General features: G+C 59.2%; 1 protein-coding gene across 3 annotated transcripts; it reads left to right on the top strand.

The window, feature by feature from the left end:
• FUK (fucokinase) lies at positions 1542-18052 on the top strand. 3 transcript variants are annotated; one of them, XM_018061676.1, is made up of 25 exons: positions 1542-1979; positions 3390-3544; positions 5068-5172; positions 5521-5672; positions 6391-6441; positions 7364-7489; positions 7790-7862; positions 8295-8392; positions 8700-8780; positions 9308-9427; positions 9604-9775; positions 10184-10296; positions 10847-10948; positions 11052-11222; positions 11705-11769; positions 12132-12502; positions 13041-13251; positions 13378-13544; positions 13639-13860; positions 14150-14293; positions 14447-14566; positions 16082-16269; positions 16346-16445; positions 16915-17138; positions 17311-18052. In XM_018061676.1, the coding sequence occupies exons 3-25, from the start codon at positions 5091-5093 to the stop codon at positions 17395-17397; spliced, it is 3240 nt and encodes a 1079-aa protein (XP_017917165.1). In that variant the 5' UTR covers positions 1542-1979; positions 3390-3544; positions 5068-5090; the 3' UTR covers positions 17398-18052. The 3 variants fall into 3 exon arrangements, with proteins under 3 accessions (XP_017917165.1, XP_017917166.1, XP_017917167.1); XM_018061677.1 differs by lacking the exon at positions 3390-3544; XM_018061678.1 differs by lacking the exon at positions 9308-9427.

Here is an 18286-nt window from a genome sequence, read left to right as displayed (position 1 = left end):
ACTGTATAGTCCACAGGGTTGCAAAGAGTCAGACACGACAGCGACTTTCAGTTCACTTTACTTCTGGATGCCTACTCCGTGCCAGGGACGTGCCAGACCGTTAGGCAAATACTGTTGTATTCTTACAGAGGAAGAAACTGAAGCTCAAAGAATTTGAGTGGTTTGCTCACACTGTCAGAAAGTGATGAGAACTGGAGAGGATTTGTCTGATTTCGAACCCTAGAATCTATCCTATATTATAACATCAGAATTTTTTTTTTATGGCTCTGTCTACCCAGATCATGGGGGGTAGAGAGCTACACGTTTTTGTGTCTGCTGCTGACAGGCTGCACTGAGGACTTGATCTCATTGAAAAAACCTCTGTGATTATCTTTACTAGTGGCCTTGGACCCCGACCCAGCGAGCCTGCCTGCCGTAGGATGTGGGGGGAAGCCTTTGGCCTCTGAGCTCCTTGGAGCTCACTGTTTCCCTTGAGCCACCCCCAGGGCTGCAGCTGCAGGCACCCCTTCCTTCTCCCCCACTGCAGAGCAGGGTCTGCATTGCTAGGAACAGCTTTCCTGGAGGCCTCCTGGTTCACAGGAGGAGTGGGTGCTGAAGTGCAAGAAGAAGGAGACCTGGGCCAAGTGAAGAGAGGGGGTGACTCCAGGGGGAGAAAGGGGGATGGAGACAGGTTTGGGGGAGGAAGTGGGGGAGTGGGAGCTGAGCACGGGATTGCTCTTTATTCATTCCATCATTCAACACATTGTTTTAACTACGGACGATGTCCCAGGCATGTTCCGGTGACTGAGGATACAACAGGGAATAAACCACTGATTCAGCTTTAAGGGGGCCACGTGGGAATAACAGCACTAGTCATCACAAGGGTTAGTAATTTTGGAGCATTTACTATGGAGTCAAGAATTTATCTTATCCTCATAATAATCTCAGGCATTTGATACAATTATTACCCCATTTCACAGATAAAGAGTACCTGACACAGAATAGCCATGTGACTGGCCAAGGTTACACAAAGTGAGTGGAATGTCACATTTTTTCTGAAACTCACTGCTTGGGCCTCCCGGGCTCCCTATCAATGACGGCAGTTTTGTAAAGTACATTCTCATGTGAAAAACTCAAGTAGTGCAAATGAAGCTCAAGGTCTCCCTGCCCCTGCCGATTCCGGGTGCGCTCCTTCCAGTCCTGTTCCTGTCCAGGTGTACTATTATGTCCACAGGCATTATTTCCGACATGAGTAGCTTCCCATACATAATGTTCTTTAGCAAAATGTCTTGAACATTTTTCCCTGTTGCATATGTCAACCTAGCCAATTATCTCTGTTGCATAGTATTCCGTTGTATGGCTGTGCCTAATTTATTTTTTCAGTACCCTGAGCGCGCGCGCGTTTCCACTTTTCCGGGATTACAAACAATGCTGCCATTCATAACTTTTCCAAAAGAGCCACACATCTTCTCACTAGCGTTGTGACGTTTCTACCGGAAGGACCCACGTGACGAACCCGTGCAAGCCTGGTCAATTGCCAATCGGACGGTGATCGCTTACGCTGGGACAACGCCTGTGGGTTTTTTCTCCGGGTTTGATTTCTGCCTCTGCGGAGCAGAGAAGCGGCAGGCTCTGCCGCCTCCGCAGGACTCCCCGGCCCCGGGGTTAAACAAACGCATACACCCCAAGCCTGGAACTCGAGCCCCAGGAAACGCGTTCTGTCTTGGAGCCGCCCTGGCTCCTCTGGGAGTTGTAGTTTTGCTGCCCCGCGGAGCCGCCGTCTCCGCTCCACACCCCTTCTCGAAGGGGCGGCTCACTGCTCTTTAGGAAGGGGTGGCTCGGACCACGTCTGAGGACCCGCGAAGTCGCCTGGAGCTGGGAATCGGGAGGGACCACCCCGGGCGGGGAGAGCGCTGAAACTACACTTCCCAGGACGCGCAGCGAGGCACGCGCCGCCCCGCCTTAGAGAGCTAGCGGCGCGGGGCGCCGGGCGCAGGCAGGTACGTGGGTGCGCGCGGACCCGGCGCCGCGCGGGTGCCCCCAGCCGTTTCGCCGACCCCTGCCCGCCTCTTGGGCCCTCAGGACTGAGCTGGGCCACTGGCTGCCCGTTTCCTTACAGGGAAGAGTCGCTTCGAACTCTGCCGGCGCCCCCGAGCGCCCGCTTGCCGTAGGGTGCCTGCAGGCCCCTCATCCCGTTGGCCCAGGTCTTCTTACAGGAGCTCTGGGACTTGGGGACGCCTGGGACAGGGACTGCAGGCGGCTGGGCCGCTGGGTGCCGGGCTGGTGACTTTCCCTTTGAGGTCACTTTTCCTGCCTCATTTTACCCCGTCGGGTTTCGTCATTATCCGCTCATCTCAACTATATTTCCTTTGTGTGATTTGCAGTGTAATCTCTACTTCCAATCACCTTCCTTCTCCCTTCCTTTTTCCCCAGAAAGCAAATCAGATCCCTCCGTGAAACTACTTTTTCCCCTTTAAAATGCAAAATCACCGCCCTACTTCTCTTCAAGAAGCAAATATGAAGAGGCCTTATTTTATTCTGTCCCTGACTCCCCTTCCCTATCCTAATTTTGGGCAGCATGTGGCTGAGGGCATTAAAAACCTTTTCAACTTGACCTCAGTAGGTGAAGTTCTATTGGAGGTGTGCAGAATGTTGGAATAGAGGCCTTAGTATCTAAGATCTCCTACAAATGTTAAGTATGACAGAGGGCGAAGACTCCAGGAGAGAGGGCTTGTTTCTGCAGGGTGCATAAGGACATGAATTTTGGAGCTGGACACACCTGTCTGTACAAGCTATATGACCTTCATTATCCCCATTACCTAAATGAGAATCTGAGCGACCCAGGCCCTAGTCATGACTGCAGTATCAACTAACATTTGTGAACTGGACAGAATACTTCCCTGGCAGTGGTGTTGTGAGGATGGAAAATCAGTGTCTTAACTATGGGTCAGGGTGAGTGGGTGAGCTAACTCTAACAGCTGTCATCTTTAATGCCATCCTCAATTCACTGTCACCTTGTATCGGGCACTTTGCGTATATTTTGTCTATTTTCAGTCCTACAAAGTAGGTTTGGTGTAGTGGTAAAGAGAATGGACTTTGGAAAAAAGGTATCTGGGTTCAGATTTGGCTCTACCGCTTGCTAGCTGTGTGACCTTGGGCAAGTCAATCTCTCTGTGTCTCAGTTTCTTCATCTTTAAGGATCAAGAGAGTACTTCCCAGATATTTAGAGGTTCTTAGAGTGATTTTTCCTTTGATGGTGCTGATAGGAAAATGATGTACTTGCCATATTGGTTCAGGTCCTCAGGAAAGCAGGCAACAGGATGAGATTAAACTTGCAAGAGATTTATTGGGGGAGGGAGGAAGGGGAGGGACCTGGAGGAAGATGGGAGAGCTGTCTGTTTGCATTCCAGGCCCACTTCCTGTGACAGAACTCTGGAAGGAAGGCAGGAGGTATGCCCAGAAGCTGTCAGTCTGCAGTGTGGTTCCGAGACAGCTTCTGTTGGGTTGAATGGGGCGTTCTGGCACCAAGGAGGCCTCCCAGGGGATCCCCATCTTGTCTGAGCAGGTCTGTCTTCTTCCAGTTGTTGGTTGATGGGTCGCCGGGCCTCCGTGTGAACGAGATGGGGGGCATCCGCAATTATGCTTCCTACCAATGGAGGCCAGAGCTGGTTAGGGGGTGCCAAAGGTCACACAGGGAGTTGGTGGCCAGCCCGGAATCCCCAGCCACACCCTTCACTGGGAAGGCCTGATGGGTAACTAGGGAATGCCTCTGACCTCAGACCCCTGGCCAAGATCTGCTTGGATTTCCCTGTGGATTCCCCTCCTGAGCTGAGTGGGGAGCCGAGCAGTTTCTGTTAGTGGCGGAGGCTTTCCCTGGAAGCTTGTGGGAGTGTGGGTGTTGCTAAGTGGCAGTATCTGTCAGCCTGAACCACGGCTTGTGGCAGCAGAGTCTGACACAGGAAGAAATGGACTGAGGCTCAGGTTCCTGCTGGCTCTGACTGGAATGCGGGTGGACTGTGAATGAAGGTGTGCTCAGGGCACCTCTGGGGGATCACGCAGCTCGCCCCACCGGCCCTCGCCATGCTGAGCTTTGGGGGCTGCTGTGTGGGACCACCCCTGGCAGCACACTCCTAAGGACCTGCTATGGAGGTCCTGAGGAGGCTGAGCCTCGGCAGTCAGACTGTTTTCTTACGTGGCAGGGCAGGAGCGTTGGGGGGATAGGAGTGGGTGAAGCCGTGGCTTTGGCCTCACCTTCCCCCCACTGCTCAGAGTGCTCTGGAGGAAGGTGACTGGCAAGTGGGGTTGCAGCCCCATCTGGCTTGGAGTCTCTGAGAGGGGAGGTCCCCTCCCAGAGCTTGCCTCTTTGAAGGGAATTGCCCGCACCCTCAGGAGCCTGGACATAGAGCCTCCCTCCCCAGCCTCAGAGCCAGCAATTGGGTGATGAGGGGCCTGCGGTACAGAAAGGATGGCCCTGTGCTTTAAGCGGGGGCCCGCTGTCAACGCCACCCCCTCCCCTTTCTTCCTCTCCTGAGGAAATCTCATGTACCCGAACTGATAAAGGCAAAGATACACTGATCATGTGACCCAGTAATCCCACACCTCGGTGTCCACCTGGAGAGATGTCTTATGTTCGCGTTCAATCTACACGCGAATGTTGACAGCAGTTCTATTCATGATTACCAAAACCTGGAGGCAGCCCAGATATCCTTCCTTTAGTGGGTGGGTGGAGAAACAGACTGTGGAATGTCCAGGCGATGGAGCACTGCTTGGCAAAACAGGAGAAAGAGCTACGGCTATGCTTAGCCAACTCGGATCTCAGAGGCGCTGTGTTGAGTGACAGAAGCCAGTCTCAGAAGAGTACATTCCAGCTGTAGCTTTGGAGAACGGATGGCTGGTTGGCAGAGGGGGCGCATGGAGGAGGGTGTGGCTGTACAGGGTTGAGGTATAGTTCTTTGAGATGCAGATGGTGGTAGTGACCCCAAGAACCTATGTGTGTGCTAAAATTCATAAAACTATTTATAACCAGAAACATCAATTTCAGGATATGGTAATTTAAACACATTCACATATCTCTGTATCTCTGCCCAGAAAACCCTTCAACTTTGGCCAGAATGGAACAGCCGAAAGGGGTTGATTGGACGGTCATCATTCTGACGTGTCAGTACAAGGACAGCGTTGAGGTCTTCCAGAGAGGTAGTTGACCCTCCCTGTGCATGCTGCCCCTGGTGTAGAACCCACTCCCTGTTCCTTGCCACATATCCCTGGAGCCCCAGGAGCCATGCAGTCCCAGGTTCAAACCCAGATTCTGCTTCTTCCTTGCCATGTGACCTCAGACACATGTCAGTTCACTGAGACTTGGTTTTCTCATCTGTGAAGTGGGAGTAACTGTCCTTACCTCACTGAGTTGGGAAAAGATCTAATGAGCTACTAGATGAAAAGGTGCTAAGTCAAAGAAGAGAAAATAATGGAGGTTTGCTCTAGGTGCTCGGGACTGGGGGCTGGGGTGCTGGGGGGCAGGTCCCAGCCATGTTCTGACTGTAGAGCTGGAAATACGGCAGAAGCGAGAACAGATCCCTGCTGGGACGCTGCTGCTGGCTGTGGAGGACCCTGAGGTTCACGTGGGCAGTGGAGGAGCCACCCTCAACGCCCTGCTGGTGGCTGCTGAGCACCTGAGTGCCCGCGCAGGCTTCACCGTGAGTGGTCCTGACGTCCCCTCCTTGGCACAGTGGGGTGGGGGCTTCAAGCAGAGCTTTCCCTGCTCCCCGCTCCTCAGGTCCCACTGCCCTGCCCCGTTCAGGGTCAGCATCATGCTCGCATCTGTAGATTGCACAGACTCACCCAGGTGAGGGCAGAACGCAGGGCCAGCCTTTGGTAGTGGTTCAGAGCCAGTGTCAGAATTAGGCTTTCTGGCTGCACTTGAGAAACCTCGTCTTGCCACCCTGGGCTCTCCTTCCCACGTGGCAGTGGTTTGCTGGAGCTGGGATGCAGTGGCCCCCGAGGGTAGGGCACCGCCCACGACCCGCACACACCCAGTCACTTCAGTCGGTGACCCTGCCGGCATGGCGCCCTGGCACAGGGAGGGAGGGTGGCTGCAGCTGTGGATGCAGCCTGGCACTGGGAGTGGCGCCAGCGAGTCGGGGGACCACTGTGTGGCTGCCAGCCAGCCCCACGCACTCATCTGCAAGCTTCCCTACAAGCGGGGCAGGGGTGGCCGCACCGCAGGGCCGCCTTGTCCGCTCGTCCCGGCGGGGCCAGGGCTGTCTCGCGCCTGCCTGTGGCCATTCGTCTGAGCTGTTACTCCTTTGCTGCCTGTGTGGGCTGGTGCTGGGGTTTCTCCCTGGAGGGGAGGCTGCCATCCTCGGCTGCCATCTGTCCAGACCTCCGTCAACAGGGCTCTCCCACTTCTGATAGGTGGTCACGTCAGATGTGCTGCACTCGGCCTGGATCCTCATCCTGCACATGGTTAGTAGAACGCCCGGCAGGGCCTACGCAGGAGGATGGAGCCGTTGATTCTTGGGGTTGGACGGGACTTTAGAGGGCGTCTTCCTTTGTGTGCAAGGCGTCCATTGCGCACATTCAGAAGCGTCAGCATCAGAACTGATCCAGGTGTTCAAAATGGGGAACTGGATAAATAAAAGCAGCATATCCTCCTGGAGGAACATTAGACAGTGATTAAAAGGTCCATTTAACTCTCTGCACTCACCTGTGCATTGACTGACTCTGTGACCTGGCGTGATGGTCACGTGATCATTTCTAGGCCTCGGTTAACACTTCCTCCTTCATGTGGAAGTGTTGAGATGGCCCACTGAATGTTTAAATTGGGGCTGGGCCTGGCTCACTGTGAGTGTCAGTGAATGTATTTTCATTATTCAGTGAAAAAGGCGAGCCACACAAGTTTGAATAGAATGATCTCAGCTTTTTTAATTGAAAGTTTGATTGAGATCATTATAGATACACATATAAGAAATAGTCCAGAGAGAAACCTCTGTAAATGTTGCCTAGATCCTTGCAATGGTCATATTTTCCAAAACTATAGTATAATCACAGCCAGGGTATTGATATTGATGTGGTTCCCAATCTTATTTCTCCAGTTTGACTTACACTCCCGTGTGTGTGTGTGTGAAGTTCTATTTTTTCCACCTTTAAAATTTTTGTGAAAACATAGTCTGCGTATATCTCAAAAATGAGGGCAATGGTTATTATCCCTCAGGGGTTCTTTTTCCTTTTGTGTATCTGCATTGTCTAATTTTTTACCATAATCATTTCATTTCAAAAATTACGTGAAAAAATTATATGAGAAAAACCCTTGTCAAAGTCCAGAGCCTGGTGGCTTTCCGCTCCGGCCCTCTGCCCCAGGCTCCTCTGCCTGTCCCCGCTCCCCCAGGGCCGAGACTTCCCCTTCGATGACTGTGGCCGGGCCTTCACCTGCCTCCCTGTGGAGAACCCCCAGGCCCCCGTGGAGGCCGTGGTCTGCAACCTGGACTGCCTGCTGGACATCATGAGCCATCGGGTGAGGCCGGGCTCTTGTCCTGTTACCCGCTGTGCCCCAGCCACGGTCTTTGCTGGCTGAGGTGGGGGACGCCAGAACAATGGCTTTGGGCGCCTGCGTTTAGTTACCGACAATGGCTTTGGGCGCTTCAGGAGGGTAGTGTGCCGCCCTGGGGGAGGCGTGGCCCCAAAAGTAATTGGGAGGGCGGGCATGGGCACCCCAGGCCGGGGGCCCCCTCCCCTCAGAAGCCCGGTCCCTCGGAACAGGCGGAGGCCGTGCCCACGGGCAGGGCTGGGCCCCGCCAGCTCTCTCTCTCCCCAGCTGGGCCCGGGCTCCCCGCCGGGCGTGTGGGTCTGCAGCACGGACATGCTGCTGTCGGTGCCTCTGGACCCAGGTGAGCCTGCCGAGGTTTGCGGCTGCCTTCCCTAGGCGCCCCCACGCCCGCTCCGCCTCTCCTCCCCCACCCGCCCTCTCCGCCTGGCCTGCTGCCCCTGTGGAAGGGACGCTCTGAGGTTTTCAGGATGGAGCCTAGAGCAGGAGGCAGGCCTCCCCTGTCGCGCCTACCTCTCCTGTCTGTGGGATGGAGACACCCAGTCTGTCCCTGTGGCCCCCAAGGGCCCCGGGGACGAGCTTGGGGCGGGGGTGGGGTGCTGTCATTCTCCCAGAGGAATGCCCATGTTGGAAACCATGGAAACGTCCCTTCTCTAGAGGTGCCTGCACAGCCCTGCCCTGAGCGTGTGCCTCCTGGCAGGCGCCCCCCCACCCCCTCCCCGCCCTTGCCTTGGGTTGAGGTCCCTGGAGAGCCTCCTGACTCCCCCACCCGCAGGCATCAGCTGGGATGGCTTCCGGGGAGCCAGAGGGATCGCCCTTCCTGGGAGCACGGCCTACGCCCGGAGCCATGGTGTCTACCTGACCGACTCCGAGGTAGGGCCCCGGGCCTGGTCCTGACTCCTGGCTGGCCTGGGTTTGATGGTTTTCCCCATGGCAGCAGCTCCTGTGCTTACTTAGTCCTTTGCCAAACACGAGTTGCCCCCGACCTTGTGCCGGGCTCTGTGCCTGCACCTGGGGCCGTGGAGACGGTCTGCCATGGGGCTGGGGGAGGTCTCAGGCACTGGTGTCTGGGGAGTGTCCCAGCCCTATCAGACGTCCGTCAGAGGTTTGCATCTGGAGAACGCCCTCCTTCTCAGTCTCTTTGCCTCCTTTCCTAACTCTGTTTCCTCCTCCCACCTAGGGCTTCGTTCTGGACATTTACTACCAGGGCACTGAGGCAGAGATACAACGATGTGCCAGGCCTGATGGGCGGGTGCCACTGGTACGGCTGCCAGGCCCCAGGGTGGGGGGCTTGGAGACTTTATGGGATGGGAGAGGGAGGGTTGCCTTCCTGCCCAGGGCAGAGCCCCCCTCCTTCCAGGAAGGCTAGAACCGGAATCTGAGGCAGATCTGGATCGGGTATTCACGGGAGCAGGTGGTGCCAAAACCTAAGGACAGGGTTAGCCTTGTCATTCAGAGTCTTGTCCTGAATGACAAAGGCCAGAAGCAGGCTCGAGGGATCTTTCTAGAAGGAAGAACAGAGATGTAAGAGGTGTGTAAGAGTCTGGGACTAGGCCGTAGGGAAGACGGAGGAGCCCTGAAACTTGAGGGGTCCCCAGAAGGTGCCTGTCGAGGGGCCCTTGGTGGGGAGCTGCCTCCAGTCAGCCTGGAGTCCCGGCACTACAGTGGCCCAGAAGATGAAGACCCTGTCCAGTGTGGCCTGGGGGCTCGTCTGCCCCCGCCCTCCCCAGCTCAGGCACATGCCTGGCCCCGGGGTCTCCTCCCTGACCCTTGTGGGGGTCCCTGCAGGTGTCCGGGGTTGTCTTCTTCTCTGTGGAAACTGCTGAGTGCCTCCTGGCTACCCACGTGAGCCCGCCTCTGGATGCCTGCACCTACATGGGCTTGGACTCGGGAGCCCAGCCTGGCCAGGTGCCCAGGACTGGGGACTGGGAGGCCTTGGCCTGGGCGAGAGGCCCTGACGCTGCTAGTCTGGCTGCGGGGCCTCCAGCCAGTCCATTCCCCTCTGTGTGTTCGCATCTCTGGGGAGGGAGCGGGCCCCACTCACCCGGGAAGCCCACTGACAGTAGCGCCCACCCCTGTCCCAGCTGTCTCTGTTTTTTGACATCCTGCTCTGCATGGCCCGGAACGTGCAAAGGGAGGACTTCCTGGTGGGGCGGCCCCCGGAGATGGGGCAAGGTGATGCGGACATCGCGGGCTATCTGCACGGCGCCCGGGCTGAGCTGTGGAGGCAGCTCCGCGGTCAGCCTCTCACAGTGGGTGGGTCCTGCCTTTCCATGCTCTGGGTGGGGAAGCCTTGGGAGTGGGGACCCCCAGGGGAAGCTCCTCCCTCACCATCTGGCCTCTGGGCCCCTAGGCCAGGCCAGCCTTGTGAGCACCTGCGCGGGACAGCTACCTTCTCCTGGTTCCAAGTCCCCTGCTGACATACTGCTTCCCTTCTTCCTTGGTCTCATTCCTGGGCTCCCGTCCTGGTCTTGCTGCTTTGTAGCTGGGTGACTTTGGGCAGGTTGCCGAGCCTTTCTGGATCTCAGCTTCCCCATCAGCACAGTGGGCTCATTTTCATGCCTGCCCTCCCAGGCTCTGATGAGGCCGTGTTTTCTGGTGGCCCGGCCTGGTGTCAGAGCTGCAGGAGGCAGGGCGATGAGGTCAGTACTTGTGTCTCTACAGCGTATGTCCCTGATGGCAGCTACAGCTACATGACCAACTCAGCCAGTGAGTTCCTGCACAGTCTCACATCCCCAGGGGCTCCGGAGGCCCAGGTCATACATTCCCAGGTGGAGGTAAGACCTGCCTGGAGGTGAGGCCCGCAGAGGTGCCTACAGGATACTTGGTGGCCATGGGGCGCTGCAGGGAGGGGTGGGAACAGCATGCTTGGGACAGACTAGGAGGGTAGGTGCTATTACCTCTTTTCACACAAGAGTCACTGGAGGCTCAGAGAGGTTAAGTAACTTGCTTAAGGCCACAGAGCCAGTAAGTAGCCAAGTCAGGATTCTACGTCCCAGTTTGACTGATTGAGAAGCTAGAGAAGAGTGCTCCCTAACCCTTTCTGAAGAGTCTGCTCAGGGAGTCAGGCAAATTCATGGTGATGGGCAGGTAGAGTGCGGAGGCAACCCTCAGGGTGGCAGGGGTTGGACTAGCTGAACAGGTGGGAGTTTTCTGGGGGCTGTCATCTGGTGGGACCCCCATTTCTGGGTTCAGGTTTGCTCTGGAGGGGAGCGTGCCCCTGGCGGAACAGCAGAACAGTGGCAGGAGTTCCGGCTAGGGCCAGGCTATGGGGGAGGATTGGGGCCGCCCCTGCCGGGGCCTCACGGCTTTCTCCTGGGTCCTCAGAAGCGGCCACTGCTGGGGGCCGGGAGCACTGTGGTCAGCTGCCTGCTGGAGGGCCCCGTGCGGCTGGGCCCCGGGAGCGTCCTGCAGCATTGCCACCTACGGGTGAGGCCTGGCGTGCGCGGGGGAGGCCCGCTCCGGGGGGAGGCCCGCTCCGGGGCGCACCTGGACTCCGCTGAGCACGCAGACCCTGTCCTCTCCCCGCCAGGGCCCCATTCACGTTGGGACTGGCTGCTTTGTGAGTGGCCTGGACGTGGCCCAGTCCCAGGCGCTGCACGGCGTGGAGCTGCGTGACCTCATCCTGCGGGGACACCACGTGCAGCTGCACGGCGCACCCAGCCGGGCCTTCACCCTCGTGGGCCGCCTGGACAGCTGGGAGGTAGGTGCTCAGCGGCCTCCCCTCACCCCCATCTTTAGGCCTTGGGCAGCCCCAGTGTCCCCAGCACAGTGCCCACTCCCCTGCGGGGCTCTGCAAGCGCTCACCTGGGGGATACAGGCTGTGAGGAAGATGTGGCCGGTAGGGCCTCAGCAGGCCTTTCCCTCCCTCCTCCTGGCTGGCTGGGGACTCCTACCCCCATTTTTCAGGCTGAGACTGAGGTTCAGAGAGGGAGGTGACCCGCCTTGGCTGCAGAGCCAGTTGCAGTGGGTCAGGCTGGGGGCCAGCATTGTGCTCCGGGTCTCAGGCCCCTGGACAGGCACCTGGAGGCACCAGGGCTTGTTGCTGGTTCAGGACCTGCTTGCCCGTGTGCCCCCATCTCTCTTCCTGCCCCGTCTGACCCCGACCCCAGTCCCCTGGCCTTATTTTCCCTAACCCCTTCCTGTGGCCCCGTCAGCCCTGACTGCTTCCTTCTCTTTCCCCAGAGACAGGGGACAGGAACATATCTCAACATGTCTTGGAGTAAATTCTTCCAGAAGACGGGCATCCGGTAGGGTGGATGGTCCCATGGGGCTCCGTGGGCTTTGGCAGCCAGGGTGGCAGCTGCCTGGAGGCTCAGGGCCCACCTCCCTCAATCCCTGGGGCCTGGGGTAGTTTTGAGCAGCCTCATCTGCCCTAGCATCATCCCCCTGGGCTATTCCAAATTCCTGATGGTGCCCAGGCTCTGGGATTTTGTTCAGCAGCCTGGGAAAGGAGGCAGGGCAGCTGGGCCTCCCGCCCTGAATCGCTCGCTTGTGCCGTCTCTGAAGGGGTTGGTCCTGTCCCCAGGAAGGAGCCAGGCCCCCGCTGACAGGAGGTCGGGGCTAGGGGACCGTGCTCCCCTCCTGCTGATGCGGCTTCTCCCCACCTTAGGGACTGGGACCTGTGGGACCCGGATGTGCCCCCTGCTGAACGCTGCCTCCTCAGTGCCCGTCTCTTCCCTGTGCTCCACCCCTCGAGGGCCCTGGGGCCCTGGGATCTGCTGTGGATGCTAGACCCCCAGGAGGACAGGGGCCGGGCCCTGCAGGCTTGGCGGGCTTGCTGGCGTCTGTCCTGGGAGCAGCTGCAGCCGTGCCTGGACCGGGGCACCACGCTGGCCACCCGCCGGGACCTGTTCTTTCGCCAGGCCCTGCACAAGGCGCGGCACGTGCTGGAGGCCCGGCAGGACCTCAGCCTGCGCCCGCTGACCTGGGCTGCTGTCCACGAGGGCTGTCCTGGGCTCCTGCTGGCCACACTGGACCAGGGTGAGTGTGCTGGGCACCCAGCTGGGAAGCCAGATCCCGCATCACCTGCCCTGTCTGCCCTCTGGGTCGTCAACCTCGGGCATTAGGGAGACACGAGACTCTAAAGCAGGGGGGAGACACAAGTGGAGTTAACCGTCTGGGCGCTAGGAAGCTCCATCAGCGTCAGTGAGGGGCTTGGGGAGAGGTGGGAGCCTGGTGCTGAGCCTCTGGGTCCCGTGAGCATCGGCAGAGCGTGCATTCTGTGCTGGGGGCCGGATAGGGTGAAGTGCTCCAGCAGGGGGCTCAGGCAGCGCCTTGTTACCTGTTTGCGGTGTTCACTCAGCGGTTTGCCCCCCAAGGCTGAGCTCTTACTCACTAAGGGCATCCTGGGCTGGGATTCGCTAGGATGAGAACTTTGCCAGGCGGAGAAGTTGGGGGCACTCTCAGGCCAGGATACATGTGGGGCCACAGTGCAGAGGTGTGAGGGCTCTGGGGTGTTTGAGGGCAGAGGGCCTTGGGGACGGGCTCCTCAGCAGCTGCCCGCCTCCTGGTCCATCAGTGGCAGCTGGTGCAGAAGACCCTGGCGTGGCTGCCCGTGCCCTGGCCTGTGTGGCAGACGTCCTGGGCTGCATGGCGGAGGGCCGAGGCGGCTTGCGCAGTGGGCCGGCGGCTAACCCCGAGTGGGTGTGGCCTTTCTCCTTACTGGAGCGTGGAGACCTGGCTCGGGGTGTGGAGGCACTCACCCGGGAGCGGGCCAGGTGGCTGAGCAGGTAGGCTGAGGATGCCTGAGCCCCTGGAGGAGCCCCTGCTGGCCTTGGAGGTGTGAGCCCAGAGGGGCGGGGCAGCTTCAGGTCCCCAGGGCAGTCGGGACCCAGACCCCTCCCTCCCTCCCGCAGGCCAGCCTTGCTGGTGCGGGCCGCCCGCCACTACGAGGGGGCCGGGCAGCTGCTGATACGCCGGGCTGTGATGTCTGCCCAGCGCTTCGTCAGCTCCATGCCGGTGGAGCTGCCGGCGCCTGGGCAGTGGGTGGTGGCAGAGTGCCCAGCGCGGGTGGACTTCTCTGGTGAGCCCGTGGAGGAGGGTGGGGTGGGGGTCGGCACTCCAGAGCTGAGCTGGCAGACCCCGGAGACCAGCTGGGTCTCGTTCCGTCGCCACAGGGGGCTGGAGTGACACGCCACCCCTGGCCTATGAGCTCGGTGGGGCCGTGCTGGGCCTGGCTGTGCGAGTGGACGGCCGCCGGCCCATTGGGGCCAAGGCTCGCCGCATCCCAGAGCCCGAGCTGCGGCTGGCAGTGGGGCCCCGGCAGGACCAGACGGCCGTGAAGATTGTGTGTTGCAGCCTGGACGACATGCGGGGTTACTGCCAGCCCCAGGCCCCAGGTCAGCGCGCCTGCGACGTGCGCAGCGGGGCGTGGGGGCGGAGCCCCATAGCCTGCAGGCCACAGCGGCCGGGCCTCAGGGGCGCCCTGCAGTCCCCCGCCCCCAGCCCACACGCGTGCAGGAGGGAGAGCGGCCTGCGGGCTGGTGCCCCAGAGCCTGCAGGGCCTGTCGCGACTGGGAAGGGGGTCAGCACTGCTGCTGGGCTGAGCTCCTGGTGGCGCTGAGACGGGTTGGGGTCTGTGTCTGCCCTGGAGACCAAACGCCCCGCTGGGGGCTGCTCCCTACGCAGGGGCGCTGCTGAAGGCGGCCTTCGTCTGCGCGGGCGTCGTCAGTGTCTCCTCCGAGCTCTCGCTGAGGGAGCAGCTGCTACGTGCCTTCGGGGGTGGCTTTGAGCTGCACACCTGGTCTGAGCTGCCCCACGGCTCTGGCCTTGGTGAGTGGGTCCGCCCCCTGCTGCACACCGGCCCGCTCACCCCTTCAGCCTCGCTCTGGCCCCCTAGCCGGGCCCTGCCCCCTAGAGCGGGAGTGGCAGGGCAGGACTGGCTGGCGGAGCGGCTTCATGCCAGCCCTCTCCCCCGCCCTGCAGGCACCAGCAGCATCCTGGCGGGGGCCGCCCTGGCCGCGGTGCAGCGGGCCGCAGGCCGCGCGGTGGGTGCAGAGGCCCTGATACACGCAGTCCTGCACCTGGAGCAGGTGCTCACCACAGGTAGGGGGCTGCCCCGGGGCAGGACGGGGATCATCAGAAACAGGGGCTCCCCTGGACCTGGAGGGTGCCCACAGCTGCGCTGGGCTGCACAGTGATTAAGAGCTGCCTTCTTATCCCTCTGACACTCTCTCTGGTGCTTTCAAAATGACCTATTTCTACCTCAAAGGACTTGATGTATAAACATACTCTTAAGAGTCCGTGCAACACCTTTCCTGTTAGGTATTCTGTGTCCCTGAGGGCTGTCCCTCAGGGCGGGACTGTGTTTGGAGGAGGGGACAGGCCCCTCAGCCTGCTTTGCAGCACCTTGTCCCTCCCCTGGCTGGGCCCCCACCACCTGAGGGGGCGCCCAGCCGGGGCCATGGTCATACAGAATGCCTAGCACCAGGCTTCTCACCACGGTGGCCCCTTAGCGTCCACACAGGAGAGCAGTGAGGCCTGTCTGGCTCCAGGGTGCTCTCACCTCAGGGTGCCGAGCCTCCCCTCCAGCACAGCCCTGGGAAGGAAGCTGCCACACAGACACACAGATGCCTGATGACGGTCTCTTCCCTGGCCGCCATGTAGCCCAACTCCTCTGACTGTATTGACTCACATCCTGTAATAGGTGGGCATTACCACAAAGGCCCGGTGGGGAAGCCTTTTAGTTTTCTTTTGGAGTGTACCATTCATAGCCTTCATTTGGTCAAATGACAACTGTTTATCAGATACCCACTCTGTATTGGGCCCTGGGGATAGAATGAACAAAAACAGGGTCCTTGCCATCAGAAGTCATATGGGCTGTTGGAGACGAACATTAATCAATAACCACTCAAATGAACGTATAATTACAAGCTACGCCAGGTGCCCTGGAGAGGAGGATTGCCATTAAGGAGTTCTCAGTGTTCCAGGCCTTGACACTAACCACATTTTGGCCGTAGCGTTCCAGATGCCTCCTGCCATTTGCGTTCCATACTGGAAACCCTTGCAGGCCCTTCACCAGATATCAAAGACCTAACCCAGAATCACCTCAGGTTTTGACATTTTTATATAGCTGCCAGAAGAAAAGAGATCCATACCTTTCATTACTGAAGCAGAATGTGAACATGCTATTTTATATAAAGTTTGATAAGAGATGCTGAGAAGCTGATTTCTACCATCAACACCCTTTATCAGGCAAGCTGGGGTGCAGGAACTGTTAGGGAGAGTCCTGTGTCATCCTGCCCTTGGGGAAAGGTTAGGGTAAGGTCTTAATCCTTTGATGTGGTTTACCCCAGTTCCAAGAACACATTAGGTCTGCAGCAAGCCTCAGGCCTTGGGTTAGGTTCTAAGCTTGGGCTCTGGAATGAAGCCCCTTCCCCTGGGCTTGTCTTGCACCCAGGGCTGGGGCAGAAGCTGTACAGCTCAGCTGACTCAGCATTGGTGGGGGAAGCTGTCTTCCCAGGCTGGTCCCAGCTAGGGACGCAAGGCCAGGAGCCTGGACCGGGCGAGGGAAGCCTGGCCAGGGAGGCCCCAGCAGTGACGGGGCTGGGGCTCTTGTAGGAGGCGGCTGGCAGGACCAGGTGGGTGGCCTCATGCCCGGCATCAAGGTGGGGCGCTCCCAGGCTCAGCTGCCACTGAAGGTGGAAGTGGAGGAGGTCACTGTGCCTGAGGGCTTTGTCCAGAAGCTCAATGACCACCTGCTGCTGGTGTACACTGGGAAGACCCGCCTGGCCCGGAATCTGCTCCAGGTGAGCCCTGGCCCCAGGAGGGAGGAGGCGGACCACTCAGCGAGGCTTGGCCTCACTGCTCCTGCACTCCCTGCAGGATGTGCTGAGGAGCTGGTACGCCCGGCTGCCCGCCGTTGTGCAGAACGCCCGCCGCCTGGTACAGCAGACCGAGGAGTGTGCGGAAGCCTTCCGCCAAGGTGAGGCGCTTCCTCCCTCGAGTTCAGGACCCCAGAGTGAGTGTCTGCTGCCGCTCGTGGGCCTGAGGCCAGGGGGCTCTGCAGGGCTTGGCACCGCCCTCGGTATGAGGCCCCCAGGGACAGAGGACTACAGTCTGTCCTCTGCAGGGTCTGACGCTTAGGTGTGAGTCGTGTCTCAGGACAGTACTTGCATCCTGGGGAAGGCCTCCAGCCCACCTACCGGCAAGCAGATGGGGGAAGAAGCTTGGCTCCACCGCTGGGTTCCAGGGCATCAGAGCTGATCAGGGCCACACAGTTATACGTGCTGGGTACCACGCCAGCTGCTCTGTGCTCAAACAACCCCTTGAGGGGGGTTTTACAGTTCCTGTTTCCAGCCTGTACCGGACCCAGGTTCTGAACCAGGACGCCGGTTAAGCGTCTGGGTGCCCCATCTAGCCTACAGATGACCCCCTTTCTGCCCCCATCCCAGGGAGTCTGCCTCTGCTGGGCCAGTGCCTGACATCATACTGGGAGCAGAAGAAGCTCATGGCTCCAGGCTGTGAGCCCCTGGCGGTGCGGCGTATGATGGACGTCCTGGCCCCCCACGTGCATGGGCAGAGCCTGGCAGGGGCAGGGGGCGGAGGCTTTCTCTGTCTACTGACCAAGGAGCCGCGGCAGAAGGAGGCTCTGGAGGCCATGCTGGCCAAGACAGAGGTACCGGGTAGTTGGAGTATGCTAACTGGCGGGGACAGGAGCCCTCCCTGTGGCCCACCAGCTAACCAGGGCTACAGCTGTAAGCCCCCTTGGCCCTGCTGCTCAAGTACAGCCTCCTGAGGGCCTGAAATCCACGCAGAACCCACTAACACCTCCCATCCTTTGCTCCTAGGGCCTCGGGAACTACAGCATCCACCTGGTAGAAGTGGACACTCAGGGCCTGAGCCTGCAGCTGCTGGGAACTGAGACCTCTAACTGAGGCCCCTTCTCTTGAGGCTTGTTCCTCTGCAAGAGGAGAAAGCCTGCAGCTACAGCAGCCCCTCCTGTCCTTCTTCAGGGGAGGATTCAGTCTTCTCTCCACCCACTTCTCTGTAAATCTGCTTCCAAAGGAAAGCGACTCAAGCTCTGGCCTGGCCCTTTCTAAAACTTGGTGAAGCAGAGATGGTGCTTGGGAACAGGACTGAGACTTCCTGGTTGATGGTGGCCTAGGCTTAGCCTGTGCTCCATCTGGACCTAGGAATGTCCCAAGCTAAGTGTCCCCTGTGGCCTTTACAAACCCAATGGCCCTGCTTGGGCCTTTGCCTTTTCACTCTCCACCAGGGCCTGAAAGAAGAGAATGACAACCAGCCTTGGCAGACCGCTGGGGTCCCTTGGTAAGGCCGACCTTGAAGAGGCCTTTGGGGGCATTTCCTGTGGCCTTCCTCAGAGGTGCAGCTTTTGCCTGAGCCGAGACTTCCCGTTCAACACTCTCTCCCGGGATGACTCAGTGGAGGAGTGGGAGCATGTCGGTGGCAGAGAGCCAGTGCAGCCCTGCGGCGAGCTGCTGCTGCTGAGGCCTTAACCAGCAATGCTGCAGCTCTACCACGTGCCTGTGGGTTCCCAGTCTTCCTGGGATAAGCTCACTCTGCGTCCCAGGCTGGCCTCACGAAGATCCTTTCTGTTCCTGCTGGGAGTGTGGGAATCTGCCCCGGGATGATCCGGCTTCTGGTGCCAAGGGCCAAGAGGGGATGAGGGTCTGGGACTGGGTGAGGCCCCTGCTGCCATGTGCCGCTCTGGGCACCAGAGGGGGCTGAGGAGCCGGACCTTTGCCTTCGCATTTCAGCGCAGCTCGTGGACCTGGCTTGCCCTGCAGCATCCAGCCCTTCCTG

The sequence above is a fragment of the Capra hircus genome, chromosome 18, assembly GCF_001704415.2.
Source record: "Capra hircus breed San Clemente chromosome 18, ASM170441v1, whole genome shotgun sequence".
Classification (NCBI taxonomy): Eukaryota; Metazoa; Chordata; class Mammalia; order Artiodactyla; family Bovidae; genus Capra; species Capra hircus.
The sequence above is the reverse complement of the archived record's forward strand: the minus strand, read 5'-3'. Positions and strand labels throughout refer to the sequence as shown.

What these genes read in the sequence shown, in the direction of transcription:
- FUK (XM_018061677.1), top strand. Translation starts at nt 5,091, where the DNA reads ATGGAACAGCCGAAAGGGGTTGATTGGACGGTCATCATTCTGACGTGT. An exon ending in GTGCCCGCGCAGGCTTCACC is followed by an intron (nt 5,673 to 6,390) that starts GTGAGTGGTCCT and finishes CACTTCTGATAG; the next exon opens with GTGGTCACGTCAGATGTGCT. An exon ending in GGATCCTCATCCTGCACATG is followed by an intron (nt 6,442 to 7,363) that starts GTTAGTAGAACG and finishes CCGCTCCCCCAG; the next exon opens with GGCCGAGACTTCCCCTTCGA.